Source organism: Protopterus annectens, chromosome 4.part0, assembly GCF_019279795.1.
Source record: "Protopterus annectens isolate FY-2018-M chromosome 4.part0, PAN1.0, whole genome shotgun sequence".
Taxonomy (NCBI): domain Eukaryota; kingdom Metazoa; phylum Chordata; order Ceratodontiformes; family Protopteridae; genus Protopterus; species Protopterus annectens.
The window spans coordinates 1,726,216,752-1,726,233,790 of NC_056733.1; the positions used below are offsets into that span (position 1 = coordinate 1,726,216,752).

General features: G+C 32.8%; 1 protein-coding gene across 2 annotated transcripts in view; it reads right to left on the reverse strand.

Moving 5' to 3' along the window:
• Positions 1-17,039, reverse strand: part of F12 (coagulation factor XII) — a 921,608-nt gene that overhangs the window by 645,455 nt on the left and 259,114 nt on the right. The window contains exons 3-4 of one of the 2 annotated variants that reach the window (XM_044069447.1): positions 10,095-10,145; positions 5,631-5,730 (exon numbers count right to left, since the gene is read on the reverse strand). In XM_044069447.1, the coding sequence (XP_043925382.1) occupies positions 5,631-5,730; positions 10,095-10,145 (151 nt within the window). The remainder of the gene's footprint in view (positions 1-5,630; positions 5,731-10,094; positions 10,146-17,039) is intronic. The other variant, XM_044069448.1, reaches the window with a different exon arrangement.

Below are 17,039 nucleotides of genomic sequence, written 5' to 3' on the forward strand. Positions count from 1 at the left end.
AATGGGGGACATTTTTGTTACTGGTGTTACACAAAGTCCTTTTTAACCAGTCAGATCTCAGTGCAGGATTATTCATTATACTGTACAAGGGAAATGCTAAGACAAACAATTCTAGACTTTGTATATGAAGGACGGTCTTAGACCTGGTACTTTCAAATGGGGTGGAAGAGGGGATCTTGAGCATAAAATTGGATAGCTAATGTAAAACTAGGAATACTAAACAGTTTATTTAACAAATATCTTAATGTGAATACTGCCTTCCAAAGCATGGATTGTGGTATTTAATAAATCAGACTTTGTCAAAATGGGGCAGTATCACATGAAGTGGTCTATAAGGGTGGGATAAAGGTAGTATGAAAGAACACAGCTGACACAGTTTTCTATTTTGGTGGGGAACAGCCATCTGTATAAAATTAGCAAATCAGCAAAATGGAAACAGAAGAGCATGGCAGTTCTTAAAGGCATGAAATACAAGGGGAAAACACCCCTTTTAACTTTTGCTAAAAAGTAAAATAGCTCAAAACTTTTTTGTTCAAAAATCATGGAAAAATGTAAATAAATGAGGGAGGAAATGTCCTAAACTCAGGGACAAATTTTAAATGTTACCCTAGTCTACTTGAAAAAGTTAACGAGAGCAATGGTTTTTGTACAAATATACATTTCTAATAATTAAGAAGTGCATAGCTATTACTTCTTCTAGTATTATTGCCTGTAGTCCTCAGTGATTTATCAGAAAAAAATTACAAGGGACAGGGCTAAAAGATGTAATGGGGAATACCTGAACCCTGTAAGCCCTATGAAAGGAAGTAGGAAGACAAAAAGATAATTCCAGTTAAATCAGAAAGCAGAAGAAGCAACATAAAGATTTGCTAAGGTGCAGACTGTGGACAAAGTAGAGTGTATAGTCAAAAAGTTATAAGTGCATGAAAAAACAAAGAATGCACACAGAGCATAAATGAAACTTCATAAAATAAAATTTAATATGAGCAGGAAAATCTGCTGAAATGAGTAATTTTACTAAATTTGTATTTATGCTGATTATTCAGTATTAGAGAGGTGGTAGAGTTTTCATAGAAATTCACCAGAATTTCCAGATGTAAATGTGCAGACCTTAGTTCTTTCACAATAGAAAACCATGAAAGAACAACATAACCCAAAGGAGTCTCTCTAGCAGTTCAAATAGAACTGATGAAAGAACTAATAACATCATAAGTAAAAACCTTGTAATATATCATAGAAGGAGACAAAGGTGTGATGAAAACTGGATGGGGACAGATATGATTTTCCTTTAAAAACTTGACACAGGAATATTTGTCTTTGTGGGAAAAATATATAAAGCTTTGACTATTGCCCAAGTTCAATTAACAGCTCAGACACTAGAATAACTGGGCAGGGGAGGATAGGCTTGAGTGACAAATGCTGGTTTGACTACTCTGAGTTGAGGGACTAGTGTTTTATTGGCTGTTTTGCTATATGAAAGCAGAAGCTGTAGGCAAATCAGCTGTAACCAGCAACATGGACTTGACTTACAGTGCTGGTGAGGGAAACCCACATTAGCATGTGGGTGGTAGTTCTCATATGTAAGGATAGGACATGGCAAGCCCTTGTGGTGATACATGTGCCTATATCAGCTACAAGGGTGGTGGGTTAAGGCACAACAGAGCAAAACATGATAGCTACATGAATGAAGACCTTGGAGATGGATCCTCTATGAGGAATGAAAGGGTTCATCAACCATGGCAGAAAAATGGTCAGCAGGCAGCTGAGGGACAACAATTATACAAAAGAAATTGTTGTGTAGGACATGGTGAACACTGCAGAATTTTTTTTTTTTTGGTTTCACCTCAGTTTTGGAAAAAGTTCATAAAAACATTGATGAAGCCAAAAATTACAGAATTTTGTGGACCATTTATACTTCATCATATGGTACCATTTTGCATATTATGCAAGAAAAAATGGACAGAATTCTTAAAGTGTATAACCAAGGTGGCAGTAGTCAAAGAGACTGCAGTATTACATACTTATTCTGCAAAGATGAATTTCACATTACACCACACAAAATGTTAAAATAAGAGAAGGGTGCAGAGGAATGTAGCAGAAAGGATTGCACATGATGCAGAAACAGGTCTGTAAAAGTGATATAGCATTCATGGAGAAATCTGTCTTTTTGAAAGGCAATAACAAATGCTATAAAGTTGGTATACAAAAGGATGCAATATTGTTTAAAATCTCCAGCTTCTCTTTATTATTTGCAATGGGAAGTGCAGATAGAAATGAAAACTATTGTCTTGTCTTTTACTGGTTGTACAGAATTTAAATTCAGCTGAAGTAACTCCACATTACAGAATCAAACAGTCCAGAGCAACAACAGAATGTTTAAAATCATGACAGGAGAGATTTTTTTTTTAAGGGAACAAAATATTTCACTTTATTGTTATAGAATACAAATATTTTCGGCTGTCAAAGTTCCAACAAGGTTTTACAGGACAGTGATTTAAAACAGGTGGTAGACTGTGATAATAGCAATCTGTAACTGGGGAATGTACTAATCATATTTTAGGTGGGTAAAGAGGTGTAAACAATTATATCTTAGATATGAGCAGAGGTGTAACCAAACCGGATCAACAAGCACTTTTTCAAAGAATGTGTGAAAAGCATATACTATACTTTCAGTATATGTATATTAAGGATCAAGGGTGTAGGATGTTTCTTGCATTTGCAGGCTCAGATGAATCCTTTGCCCAAGCAAAAGAATGATCCATTTTATTGACATGCACAAAAGGAAGCCATTTTATATGTGTGTGTTTACAATTAGTTACACTCAAATACATTGCATTGTTAGTTTCCCACCAGCATAAAACAAGAGTCACAAAAGTGGGTGGTACTTTGGCACCCATAACAACCCCTGAAATTTGCTGGTATAAAACTCCATTAAATGCAAAGAAATTATTGGTCAAAACTATATTTAATAGTCGACCAATCAATTCAATAGTGGGCAAATCAAACTCCTTTAAGCTGGTAAGATAAGATTTAACATAATCTATTCCTTGTCTTTGATCAATGGCTGTATACAATGCTGCTACATCAGTATTAGCAAAAAACTTTTCTTCACCAGTAAATGTGCATTGCCTGAGATGATTTAAACATCCCAGGAATCATTTAGATCAAATGGACTCATTTGGACCACAGGGGTCAATATTTTTTCAAGATAACTGGAAATGGTCACAGTCTTATGTTTAGGACAATAAACTATAGGACAAAAATGAGGGACTTTTTCATCCTTATGGATTTTTGGGATACCAAAAATCCTTCCTACTTCTGGCTGATCAACAGTTAGAAAATCTAATAACTCAATGTTAAAAAGGTCATTGTTAAACAGATCAAATAATGTATTATCAATATCTTTATAAATCTTTTCAATATGACTCTGGCTGACCTTATGGTAGCTTAATTCAGTTTACATATGCTTCATATCATTATTATATATTTCTCATTCCATAGTGACCATCCCACACCCCTTTTCTGCTTCAATCAACCTTAGGTGAGTTGCATGTTTTAAAGTCTGCAAAGCCTGTTGTTCACATTCATTAAGATTAAATCATTTTTGTGAAGCTTTTCTATGAACAATACAATGAAAGTAATTTTTAAATGTTTTTGCAAACACCTGGAGCATGTTAAGTAAAGGTGGGTTATAGCAACTAGGCTTTTTTATAATAATACCATCAGTAATGATAAAATTGTGCAAAATAAACTTTAAGTTCAATTTACGAAGGAACGGTTTAAAATCCACAATTAATTCACCATAATCAGTCTTATTACAAGAAATAAAAGAACAAACTTTTAACAAAATAGCATGTTCAGCTGAATTAAAAGAATGTCCACTTAAATTGAAAATAGGTGCCTCGTTGATCATTTCCCTTTCCCACAACCCCATCCTATTCCCTGAATTCCCTGAATTGGGACTGGGGTTTATCATAGATATTCAGGGTTGGTTGCCTAAGTGATAAAACCTAGATTCCAAGCATGTAACAGTATTAGAAAAAAGTTCAGTTCCTCCTTTGTTACCACAAATTACAGTCTTAGAATTATTCTGCCCAGTCTCTAAATCACTGCTGTTGTCAATATTGTTGTGGGTGTTAAGGCTCTTAACAGGAACCATCTTAGGTATGGTGTCAGCCAAATGGTTAACTTTTGCTGCTGCAACTTTACTTGGAGGAGCATGAAGATTTTCACTCACTCAGGGAATAGGATAAGCTTGATTTAGCAAATATTCATTGGCAACTCATAATAATTGTTTGTTTCTTCTAGCAACAATAGTGACAATGTGCTGTTCTAACTTAACGGAAATGCCATCATATACTGTAAGTGCACAAAATCACTAAAAAAACAGATGATTAATAATTAGTTCATTTAAAGAAGATACTTCATCTCTATTAATTCACAGATTAATATTATGATATTTCAACATTTAATTAGTTCAAGCCAAGCATTTTAATAAAGGAACAAGTTCCTTGTAAACCATGTCTCTGTGGGAGATGCCATTTGGAAATTTGTACATTCTTAACCCTTGTGGAATGTGTTGAAGTTCTGGGTATTTCTCCAAGTAAAAAATATCATATTGTAAAGAATTATACTTGGACAGTTTTTTTCTCCAAGTCATAAATTAAAGACATATAGTTCAGAAAAGCTCTACCCTCAAAAGCCCCAGATCCATAAGTTGCACCAATGATTTTTAAGAAATTGGAAGCAGTTCTGGAAAAGGGATTCTCATCTGGTCTTTGAAGAAGCTGGTTGAAATAATTGACATCAAAACAAACCTCCACTGGGACAACAGTGTTTGTACTTGAATTGGATGAAATACTGGATGGTTGATAAAGGAGTTAACCACCTGAACTTAATAATGGACAAAACCTGTTGTCTTTGAAGCTGCTCCCATTGGAACTCAGCTTAATTAGCATTGCTTATAACACTTCCATAGTGCAACCCATAGTGCAGGTTAAAACTCTAATAAGGAATGGGGTATGTACTAACTTACAGAATGGAATTACCAGCCTTTTGAATACCATTGGTTTCACCATCATTAATAATTTTAACAATAGTAAGGTTGTCACCATTGGTAACCATCTTAAATTGTCAAATTTTTGTTATTTGATATTTTTCTGCTATTTCCAAATTAGACTATTTAACCGTTCATGGTTCCACTATGAGAATGCAGAACATCCAACAGTTCACACTTAGGTATATGAAAAAGTGGTGTTCTACAATTGCAATTCACATAAATCAAATGTAACCCATATTCCACAATAAACTTGGCATGACAAATGTTTCTGTATTTGTATGTTTGTGTGTGCATGTTTGTGTATGTGTGTGTGCACGTGTGTGTTAGACCAAAGGTGAAATGCAAAAATATAATAATTTAAAGAAATTATTTATTACTAGTCAGCATGTCAATCAGCTAATTTCTTTACCCACTGTATTAATTTACTAGTGATATCAGAAATGAGTATGAGTGAACTAGGTCTTTGACGTCTGGGTGGAATAATGCCACACATCTATTTTCATGAACCAGGCTATAGACTATATGATACTAAGGAGTGCTAGATTTAAAACAGTGACTTTTGTATTCTTACCAGAGCCTTTTTTCCTGTCCTCTTGCTGGCAAGCATGTGAAGACCATTCTTCCTTGATATCGGAATGGGAATTTGCATGGCAGACCACTCTCTGTCATAACTAGAAAACACAAATATTGATAATAAAGAACGTTACTGATAGCAGTTGTGCATTTTTTTTGTTCTTAATGTCTTAAGGGACTATCAAGTGAAGTCTGGAAATATGAATGGCTCAAAGGGATGTTATTTTAAATAGCAGATTTATTTCAAGTTTATAAAGAAAACTAAACGTACCAGGAATATCTGTCATAGCAACCAGCTAGGAATAAAAGATTCCAATGTGGATTAAAACATGGACCAATACTCTAAAATCCTACCCATGTAATCCTCTAGCTATTCCCCTCCCTAAACTCAGGGAATTTAAACAGCTTAAAATTCCCATATTTTAATCCACTTAATTTCTTCCTTTAAACAACTAATGAAGTTCTTAAATACTGAAACAGAAATTTACTTCTTTCAAACACTAAATCTCAAACCTAACTTTAAACTATCTAACATAATGCTAAACCAAGATAGTTTCCCACTAATTAAAGAAGAAAATAGCATACTTTACTGTCTCTTGTACACTTTCTTTAAAATAAAAAAGAACATACATTAACCTTCCTAAGGGATACTCATCAATAATTAATCAGATCTTAAACATGTTTTAAGCCAGACTCTCACTTGACTTTTGGTCAAATAGTAAACTCACATTTTTAATGAGTTGTCTTCTCTCAATGAAGGAAAATCCATTTCTATTACCTATAAATTATTTACAAATTATAGATTTCAAAATAAATTCTTAATATCCCCTTACTGGACAACTGACCATTCTCTTAGCCAAAACAACAAAGAATTAACTAGTCTGTTTAAATTAAGTAAAAATGTATACCACTAAATAAAATGTCTTGCAAACATCTTATGACTATAAGTAATATCTACCTACATCCCACAGCATGGCCAAGTTTTATGCTGGACATTCTTCTTGTCTATTTCATATCCTATGAGACTGTAAGTTCTTAAACATTTATGGCCAACTTTAAAATGCTAAAATAGTTTCTCAAGAATATAAAAATGTTTATGGTCAAAACTTTGTTTATGTTCTGCATTAGCTTTTATTATTTTATTTATTTTTATTTATTTGACATTTGTTGACTGGGACAGTCCAGCTGAGCTAATGCCCTTTTTCAGTGGAGGCCCAGGGCAGAAAAGCTCCACATTAAATTACAAGTTAGTAATGACAATAGTTTTATATTCAAACATTACAAGTACAATAAATTCTGACATGTCTATTTTACAGAGATTTTTTTTGTTTGGGCAGAGGTACAAACAGCAGTAAAAATTCAGCCTTGTGTGATAGTTTAGAGATAATTATATAAACAATAGGAATCATGGATGCAATAACATGCAGGGAAAAAAATCCTGTCAATATGCAAGAGTTAGAACAAATAATAAGGAAGACAGCTGTTAGTAAGGGAGGTTTAATGAGAAGTAAAAAGTGATCTATACTGAACTGAGGTAGGGAAATAGGATCAGAGAAAGGATTAATTAATTATTAAGTGATCAGGATGGGAAGGTTATGTGAGAAAAGTGGTTGGGAGAGAAGAATAGTGAAGCAGAATAAGGAATGAGATGAGCTAAATGGGAGTAGATAATGTAGGAGTTGAGGAACTATATTAGAAAGAGAACGAGAAAAGAGGGAAGAGTAGGATCAAATGCAAATTACATTTTCTCACAAATAAATAAATAAGACTAAAGATCTCACACATCAGGGAAATGAAACTTAGTGTGGTATACCTGAAAATGTGTCAGTCTCCACTGAATGCATGAGAAAAAATACTCAACGAGGAGTTGTATTCAGTTATCCTTATCTCTTGTATACATGTGGCATATGATATTTGTGAAAAACAAAACGACGCACTCATTGAACCTGGTTTTCTGTGTATGCAATGAAAGTGGAATACTACAGTTTTTCAAAACGTTAATAGAAAACTGCTTTTAGTGTTTGAAGCATGGAACTATTTATTTTGATATCTTTCATTGTTAAGAAAATCAGTGCAAAGATACATCCTCTTGAAATTCTCACAATTTCACTAGAAAGGCACTGATGCCTAGTTATACATTCTGACATTCAGTAGCAGATAACTGCACCATAGCCACTAGAACTAAGGCATAATCTTTGACTAAGTCAAACAATTCTGAATTTTGAACAGAGATAATGCAGAATCAAAGATGACTTACAGTGATGAAGACTACAGATACAAACTAATTTTAAATATCAGAAGCCTTTATTTATTTATTTATTTATTTATTTATTTATTTTGTTTAGGCAATTTTTGTTGCTTCTGTCTGCTTATTTCTAAAGTCTTCTTTGAGATTTAACTTGATTAGCAGAAATGCTTATAATTAAGTGCATATGAATAGTGGTTGTGGAAACTGAAAGCAGGTTTGGATGATGAAGCTTATCTATAACATATTACCTTGACTGCTGAGTTATACTATCTGAGTCTGTGGCTGCAGTAAAAGCAATCCTAGTATAGCTTGTTATGGTCTTAAAGCTTTTAACACTAAAAACACAAGAAGCAAGGCAGTGAATGCACCATGAGAGTTAGAGTGGGGTAAAAAATTATTTTGGTTGTATTTTGCTAGAATATATTCTTTTGCAGCAGCTCTGGATGTTCGGTACCTGTAAACAGATGGAAAGCATTGCAAGTAATTCAAAAGAATGCTTAAGTATTGTCACAGTAAATCTGTATTAAACCAGACATGCTTAAGAGTTGTTTTCTGAAACTACTTTTTGGACATAATGGTATATAGCAGGCTGTAATAAATAATCTGGCAGTTCATTAACAGCAACAACAACATTCATATAGACTGAGATTCTTCTTTTAATGACTGATGCAAAGAGTGCATTATATCAGTGATGTGTGAAACATGCATAGTACCTCTGCCTACAGTGACTTCAAAAACCCAACCCAATGAACTAAGCATATTAATTACTGCGAAACAGATATGATACAGAAAGAGAAAAAGAAAGAAAGGCAGAGAGTGGGAGAGGAAAAGAGGGTCAGTGTAACCTGCTGTACCAATTAAAATTGTGGTGCAAGTCTTATATACATTGAAATAGGTAGAAAAAGCAATATGCTTTGTTATCAATTTGGCATAGATTGCATGGGAAATGTTACTGATAAATTTGTAAGAAACATATGAAAGAAATTCATCACAATTTGTGTATATATATATAGACACACACACACATATAAAACATGCACTGATATTTAATTCATATTGTTAAAGAGACGGATCACTCTGAACCTACATTTTTCTGAGATGCCCAAGTTTATATCCACAATAGTCATGTGAAATTTCTCTAAGAACCTGGATACTTCTCTCCTTCTTTCATGGAAGGGAGTTTATGTGTGGTCTCACAGTAGAATGAACCATATTTCCAATATGAATGATAAAAATGTCCTTCTAACAACTGAGAATGTAAGGTCTGATGACAACATTTTCCTGTAAGTCATGATAAATAACAATAACTCTTTTTTCTTTTTTTTTTTGTTTTGTTTTTTTTATCAAAAGAGGACATTTTCAGTGACTGGAAAAAGGAAGATAAACCAAGAGAAGATGGCACATGAAGGAAGCATGTTACAGGAATTGAGTGAAACTAGAATAAGAAGGCACACCTGCTGAATTCAGTTAAGATACATAAACAGAAAGGAAGACTCCAGCAGATGAGCCTCAGCGGAAAGAATGTCAATGTGTGGAGAATATGACAGTACAGGACAATGCTGCACAGCTGAATTCTTTCTTTCTTTCTTTTTTGTATAACTTTATTTATTAAACTGAGGATCTGAGGGAGGCCTATACCTAAAAGTGCTAATCGTTTATTCACAGTTATTATTTTATTTTCTGATTTTAAAATGCTTTTATATGAATAAATAGTTTAACTACAGTTCATGCTCTTCAGCATGGTTGTCTGGCTGAAATTTTCTCTTTGCATTTATTTATTAAAAGGTTATTTTACCAAAATCAAATATGTATAGATACACATCTGTATATTATTGATCATTTGTTATACTCCATATATAATTCAAAATAAATTATTGGTTCTATTGTAAGTAAACTGCTTCCATGGTGCAAATTCTTAAGTAGGACATATATACATCTAATAACAATGCTGCAGAAACTAAGGTAAGGGAAATTAATAACTACTATGAGATAAACATCTAAGTCTTTACAGGGCTAAATATTGAGGTTACAAACATGATATTAATCATTTATTCATACTTAGATAACATTAGTTTCTGCATGAAAGATAAGACTACAATTAACTTTTTAAATGGGTAATATATGGCAACCATTTACAAAGCACTGTGCTTTTGAAAAAAAATGTTGCTTTTATATCCAGTATCAGAAAGTCAAAATAATAAGGAATGTACTCACATGCAGGAATTCTTTGACTCATGTAAGAAAAGTGAAATTTAAGAAACCATTCTGGAATGAAAAAAAATTGTGACCTGATGTAAAACTTTTGTAGACATGCATGCATGCACAAGACAGTAACATTAACAGAGTCTAGAAAACCTAGCCATATGAATGGAAGCTTGAAAAACATATGTGGCATGATCACTGAGGGAAGATGCTGCACATTTGCCAAATATTGTTGCTTACTCAAAGTACTTATGTATTATGTTTTTTTATGTACAGCCCAGAAAATGCAAAGTACATGAGTAACAGTTAAATTTAATCATTAGAAGCCTCAGTAAGGTTGGATCATAGAAACAAAAGGATATACTTTTTGTCATCTACTAATATGTTGACCCTTCAACAAAGCTGATAACTTAATGTTGACAATCATACACAAAACAATGTTTATATGAGTGTGGCACACCTCAAGTGTCAAATATATGGGGTGCAGTCCCTATACCCTCAAACTTTATTGTACTACTTCTGGATGGCTGCATGATGAGAAAAGTTAAATTCCCAACAACGTCTGGACAATATTCTAACACTGCAGATAGACCTCCTTAAGTGTTCAGGTCTAATAGAGTTTTGGGTAAAGCCCACATCTTTTAATCAGGAAAATGTGTGCTTTGAAACAATGTGTAGTACCTCATGAGTAAAAACTTAGGATGTGCATTGTTGTCAGGATGTCATATGAGGGAGGAAAATTAATTGATATAGACATAAATACTGCCCAATATCTGGACACTGAAGGCACAGTTGAAGGACATATGGTACAAAATGCATTAAGTGTGGTGGGTAAGGCAAAACTATGATCTGTTGTAGTACCTACTATGCAATATATTAGTATAATAAATAAAAATGGCTGGTGCAGATTAGGCTTCAATGCTTTACATGTCAAAGAAGTGGGAATTCACACTGCGTTTGGGAACTGTCTAGCTTGTTGTCAGCCTTTGTTTTAAGTTTTTATTGGATTTGACATATTCTGACAATAATTCAACAATCTGAAACAAAATAAAACAAAACTATATACAAAAGTCCATAACAAGAATTACATATATAAAACCATTAGTACTTTCCTAATAGATCATTACATTTCTGCCAGGCTATGTATTGATTACTTACATTTCTAGTTCTCATTTTTATGATAAATAATTCACTTTTACAAACAGATTTTGCTACACAGATAGTAGTTTTGCATTTCAAGCTATTAGTTATATCTTTCCTAGCAATAGCTAGGACATACAGAATAAGAGGTATTTGTGATATTGGAATAAAGTCTGTGACTGGGACATTGAATAAAATCAAGGAATCTGTAATAGTACAATTCTCTGACTATAATGCATGGCAAAAGTTTCTAAAATCAGTCCAGAAAGATGATACTATATTGCATTCTATGATCCCATGAACCCAATCCACATCAAGGGCATCATTGCATCTCCTGCACTTTATTTATTTTTTCTGATTTATTTATATATATTCACCAAACAACAGGAAAAACACTTCAGGTAACCACCAAAAGTAAAGAAACCAAAAAATAACCAAAACCACAGAAATGTATTAAAGTACATCCTCAGTAAGTGCTTTCATCCTCTCAGGACTTCTTCAGACTGCATAATGTAACCAATTTAAAACTCACTTAAATACACACCAATAAAATACATGATTAAGCTTCTTCCTTTTTAAAAAGGCAGTGAACTATTTTCTATCATTCAAACCAGGTGGATGGCAGGCATTCAACCTCACCTGCCATTCATATTCTTTCCAACTTAGCTCATCTTCAGCATCAAACTTAGTTTCTACATTTCTTACTTCATCTAAAACACAAAATTTGAAGTCCACTTCACATGCATTATCTATATGTTTGCTGAGTGCATTTCTCTCATCTTTTACACTCACTGCATATTTGTCCTGATACATTCTCTTGTTTAATTCTCTTGTATGGTGCAGCATATTTTTGCGAAATTGATTAAGGGTCAAGGTATGAGGACGTCAAGGTTGAATCCTACCATCATAGGGTTTCATGAATAAATTGAGGATCTGACTTTAAGGCTCAGTGGTAGAGGTCATAGTGCCACTGAGATTGAAAGGAACCTCTCTAAGATGCATGAGTTAAGGGACCATGCAGCCGTGCCTTATTATGGACCACAAGGAGATGATACACAAGTAGCTGCTACCACTTAATTAATAATTATTTGAGGATACCAGTATTCTATTCCAGAGATATCAAGGAAGTGAGGGAAGTTTTTAGAAAGAACTGGTCATTATTGACAGTGGACCCCACAATAGGAGATATAGTAGGTCATAGTCCTAGGTTCCTATATAGGAACAAGAAGAATCTTAAAAGGTTACTCTGTTATAGTAGGAATTCTAGAAGTGTGGAGGATCAGGTAGCCCTAACGAAACCAGGTGGCAGATGTAACTTTTGTCCCTTTATTTATAGTTCAAATATGTTTGTACATCCAGACCTAGATAAGGAGTTTGTCTTTAGAGCAGCAGCAGATTGCTTTACCTCCAATGTGATTTATTTAGCTGAGTGTGAGTGCTGCCATTGTTTTTATGTGGGGAAGACCAATAGACCCTTTAGGGTTAGGATAAGGGAACATCTTTATGGCATTAGAATTCAATCTGAACACAATGCTCTTTCCAAACATATTAAAATAACAGGTGACTCACACAAGTTCAAATTTAGGGTAATAGAAGTGGTTACCCTGCATATTCGTGAAGGTGATATTAGAAATCACACTGACAACAGGGAAACTCAATGGATTATCACCCTCAGAGCAGACAGAGGGAAAGGACTAAATGAGAGTGCATCCATTAAGCCCCTACTCAAAGCCTGTAGAATCAGTAAGCATTAAATCTAAGTCTTGTCTTTAGAATTATTGTGACATTTTAGTTTGTTTCTTAGTTATGTGTTTTTGTATTATTTGATACTTTGTATGCCAGATATACCTTTAAATATCACCATATACTGCAACGTCATATGTTTTTAATTGAATGGATGGTTAAGTTTGATTGGCTAGGTGTTTTTTGAAAATATTATAAATGCATTGGATTTTTGATTTCTTGGTTAAAGGTCTGATGAAGCTATTTTAGCGAAAGAGCTTACCTCCTATTTCGTTTTTACAATAAATACATTTTTATGACAAAAGAAGAAGGAGTTGTGCCTGGTTACCTCATTGCTATTGCATTTTGTGGATTATTGACTTTATTATTTTTGGCAATGAGGCATTTATCCCTTAGCGTGTGATTTGTTTTACTTGCTCTTCTTAATATTTGCTAAAACATTTTAAAGTATCTTTCAGATCCATAGCTTTAATAGTCTTTTTTCTTCTTCTTTATAAACAATCTCCTTGATATGGCTTATTCTAGTCATGTTTTTGATCTAATAGCTGTTCATTGAAAGCTCTTGGGGTTTATTGAATATGACTGTAATTTATTTTTTTTCTAGATTAATTGAAATCTTATGATGTAAGATTTCTAAGTATTTCTGATTTAGATTTTTCAACTGTGTGCTTGTAGCTTTATCATTGGGTTTAAAGTTTAATTTTAATTTATCAGTTTCAGCTTGGAGAACATTTAGTTTTTTATCCCATTCCATTCTTTTACAAGTATACCAGTTCTTTACTTTACCATATAAATTAGCTTTTAATGTGTCCATAGTATAACATCAATGACCTAAGCATTGCTGTTAAATTCCATAAATTAATTTATCTCTTTTAATAATCATTCATTAATGCATTTTTATTTTAGTTACATATGCTGGGAGTCTTTGGCAAGAAATTAAATTGTCTGGACTTAAAGTTAATTTAAACATAAAATGGTTGTGGTCAGATAAGGAACATGAAACTAATAGGACGTCCTTTATTTTGGAGTATAATGCATTGGATATCAATATGTTATCAAAATTGGTCTGAGTCCCAAATCTAAAAGAATAGTGAGTATATTTTAAAGAACCATCTAGTTTTAACATATGTAGTGTCTTTGTCTGATAGAATGCAGTTAAAATCACAAGCTGCCAACCTTTATTCTTTAGAGTATAGTGTTATAATATCTAAGTATTTCTTAACTGTTTTAGAACCAATCCCAGGGATACAATAGGTATTTATAAGGGTATAGTATTTTTTTTATCAATATCTATTACCACTAGTCCCAGCATTCCATTCTTGTCAGAGAAGGATTCCACTTTTCTAGGTAGACCTGACATTTGTTTTCCAGAGAATAAGAACACCACTTCTTTTTGAACCAAACTGAGAGCCAATTAAAACTGAATAATCGTTTAACAAAAGTCTAGTCAAACCTTTAGTCAATAAATGAATTTCAAGTAGAAAAACAATGTCTGCTTTATGTAGAGTTAAATACTTATTTAAACTACCCCTCTTTTAAGGGTTATTTAACCCATTTATATTTAATGAAAGACATTTATATGCTGGCATCTACTGTAACAATAAGTATAGAAACTACCATGAAATGATTTAGTACATTAAGCATCGCCATAAGAAAAGAACAACTTGTTATGGACAAACACAATAAATATGATGTGAAAAATTCAGAATTCAAAACACTTTAAACCTCCAAAATGGAATAAAGTATTCCAGGCTTGATGAAAAGTTCATAAAAACTGCTTACTAACAACACCATTACATAGCCAATAGCATTGTTGCTACTACTTCTATGTACACAAACTGAATGTTTTAAAATAAATATTTTACGCTTTTTAAAAATATGTTAAACGATTAGAAAACAAACCAAACAACTACACAACAAGGTTAATATATAAAGACATGTCAAATAGAAGAACTTTAAATAACTATTATTTTATAATGATTAGCATTAATTATACAAAACATTTATTTATATATAAACTATCATATTAAAGATCTACCCATACCATTCTTAATACTTGAAATATTTACATGAATTAAGAAACTCTGTTCTAGGAGTAAATGTCTTTTTAAGGTACATGTTCCTGTAATTTAACCAGAATAGCACTTGTGTCATATATGTACAACATTGTATACCAAACATATTACCTGTGCTTATTATACTTTGTAAAAAGGTTATTAATTAGTACCTATATTCATATTTTTCCTATGTAAATTACTTACATTTCCACCACATTCATTAGAAAAACCTCATAACTCAATACAAACTATCATCTAATCTGTCACACTAGAAGCTTCAAAAAACAGCCTGCATAGATTTTGGCTATTTACATTCATATTCATTATCTAACAAGGTTGAATTTTAAATCAGACTGTTAATGCCTGTATTTTATCCAGAATTCTAAGGTATCTTAATGAAATTGTATGCGTTTTTCAACTTATGTTATTCCACTATTCCCTATCCGAGTCTTCTGAATAATAAAGTGCAACTACAGCATTATCTAGTATGAACAAATGCATCATCTAGGAATAATACTAATTAAAAACTTCATAATTAAAAAAAAAAAAACAGTGTACCAGTTACAACAGGAATAGGACACTCAGTAGTAATGTTGAAAACATTTAACACAAATTTTCACTCAGCTACTAATTGTACATTTGTGTATTGTGTTTGAGGTTTAATGATAACACTTGTATGTGTCCCACATCAAATATGCACCCTTTGTGCATCATTTCACTTGTTCCTCCCTTCAATAATTAAACAGATATTCCATGTTTATATAGCTAAAATAAGCCATTCAGAAGTCTAATTAATTACTATTATATTAAATTGCACTACTTAGAGTTTGTCTTTAACACTGGGAAATACCATTTTAAAAACTAGGGCATTTAAAAGTTTGTTTTAGCAATCTTTTTCTGTGTTCTGTAAACTTCCTGCTTCTGGGGATTAAATGTATGTTGCACTTCCTGTCTGACTCAGGAACTGTTCAGGAAGAATTTAGAGTAAAGTAGAGACACACAGAAGCTCAAGGTAAGCTGAAAACATTCTCCCAACTTTTCTAAAGTAATTCAGCAGGAAAATAGGCTGAAAAGAAAGTCTCTAAACATAGAAGACTTCTGGACACATTCTGCAAGCCACATTTTAACTGAAAACCCTTATTTACTTATGTATTTATTTATTTGTTTGCTTGTTTAATATCAAACAAAGAGGGAAAAGTTATACAACCTTAATAGCATCAATAGATCAAAAGGGGGATTAAAACACATCAGTGCATACATTTTAACTATATCCCCCACTGTCAGTAACACTATATGTAAATACTTTATTTAACATTAAAAATTAAAGCAGTAAAGAGTTTTAACATTTCCCTTCTGTGACACTGCCAGCCCAGCTATCTGGAATTTTGTAAATAATCATATACCATTTGTGAATATTGATATGATTTATACAGAACTACATGTTATGTAATGTACTTCAAGAATGTAACCACAGTGTACCCTACTGGAAAAGAACAGAAATGTATATAAACTATATACCTGTGCAAATGTATGTTTTATTAGTAGAAGCTGGAACATATAGAGTTTAATTGCAAAACTTCAAGAAAATAAGTTGGAATCAAAGTGTTTTACATTTGTGTTATCTCTCAGGTTCAGTGCAGCAAGCAGACACAATGTCTAGAGCTAGAAGTTTGTCTGTTGTCTGAAACAGAAATAATTGCTAGGTCTAAAATGTAAAAGTGTTTTATTACTTCCAGTTCTGAGCAAACGTCTGAGATATATGTATTTTTGACACAGAGGTGTTAAATTCTAACTATATGTTAAGCCTGGGAACTAAAGTCAGGTGACAAAGAGGGATGTTATCCAAGCTAACCCAGTAGAAGTGTTTATTATTAATATAAGAACTCTCTCAGAGTGAGTCTGGGCATTTGGTATCTTGTCTTGGACCTAGAAACATCCACTCATCAACATCTGTACTTGCCTTGCTAATAGTAAGTAACTAGATTACAGTAATTTCTCTTAGGTATAGATAGGAATA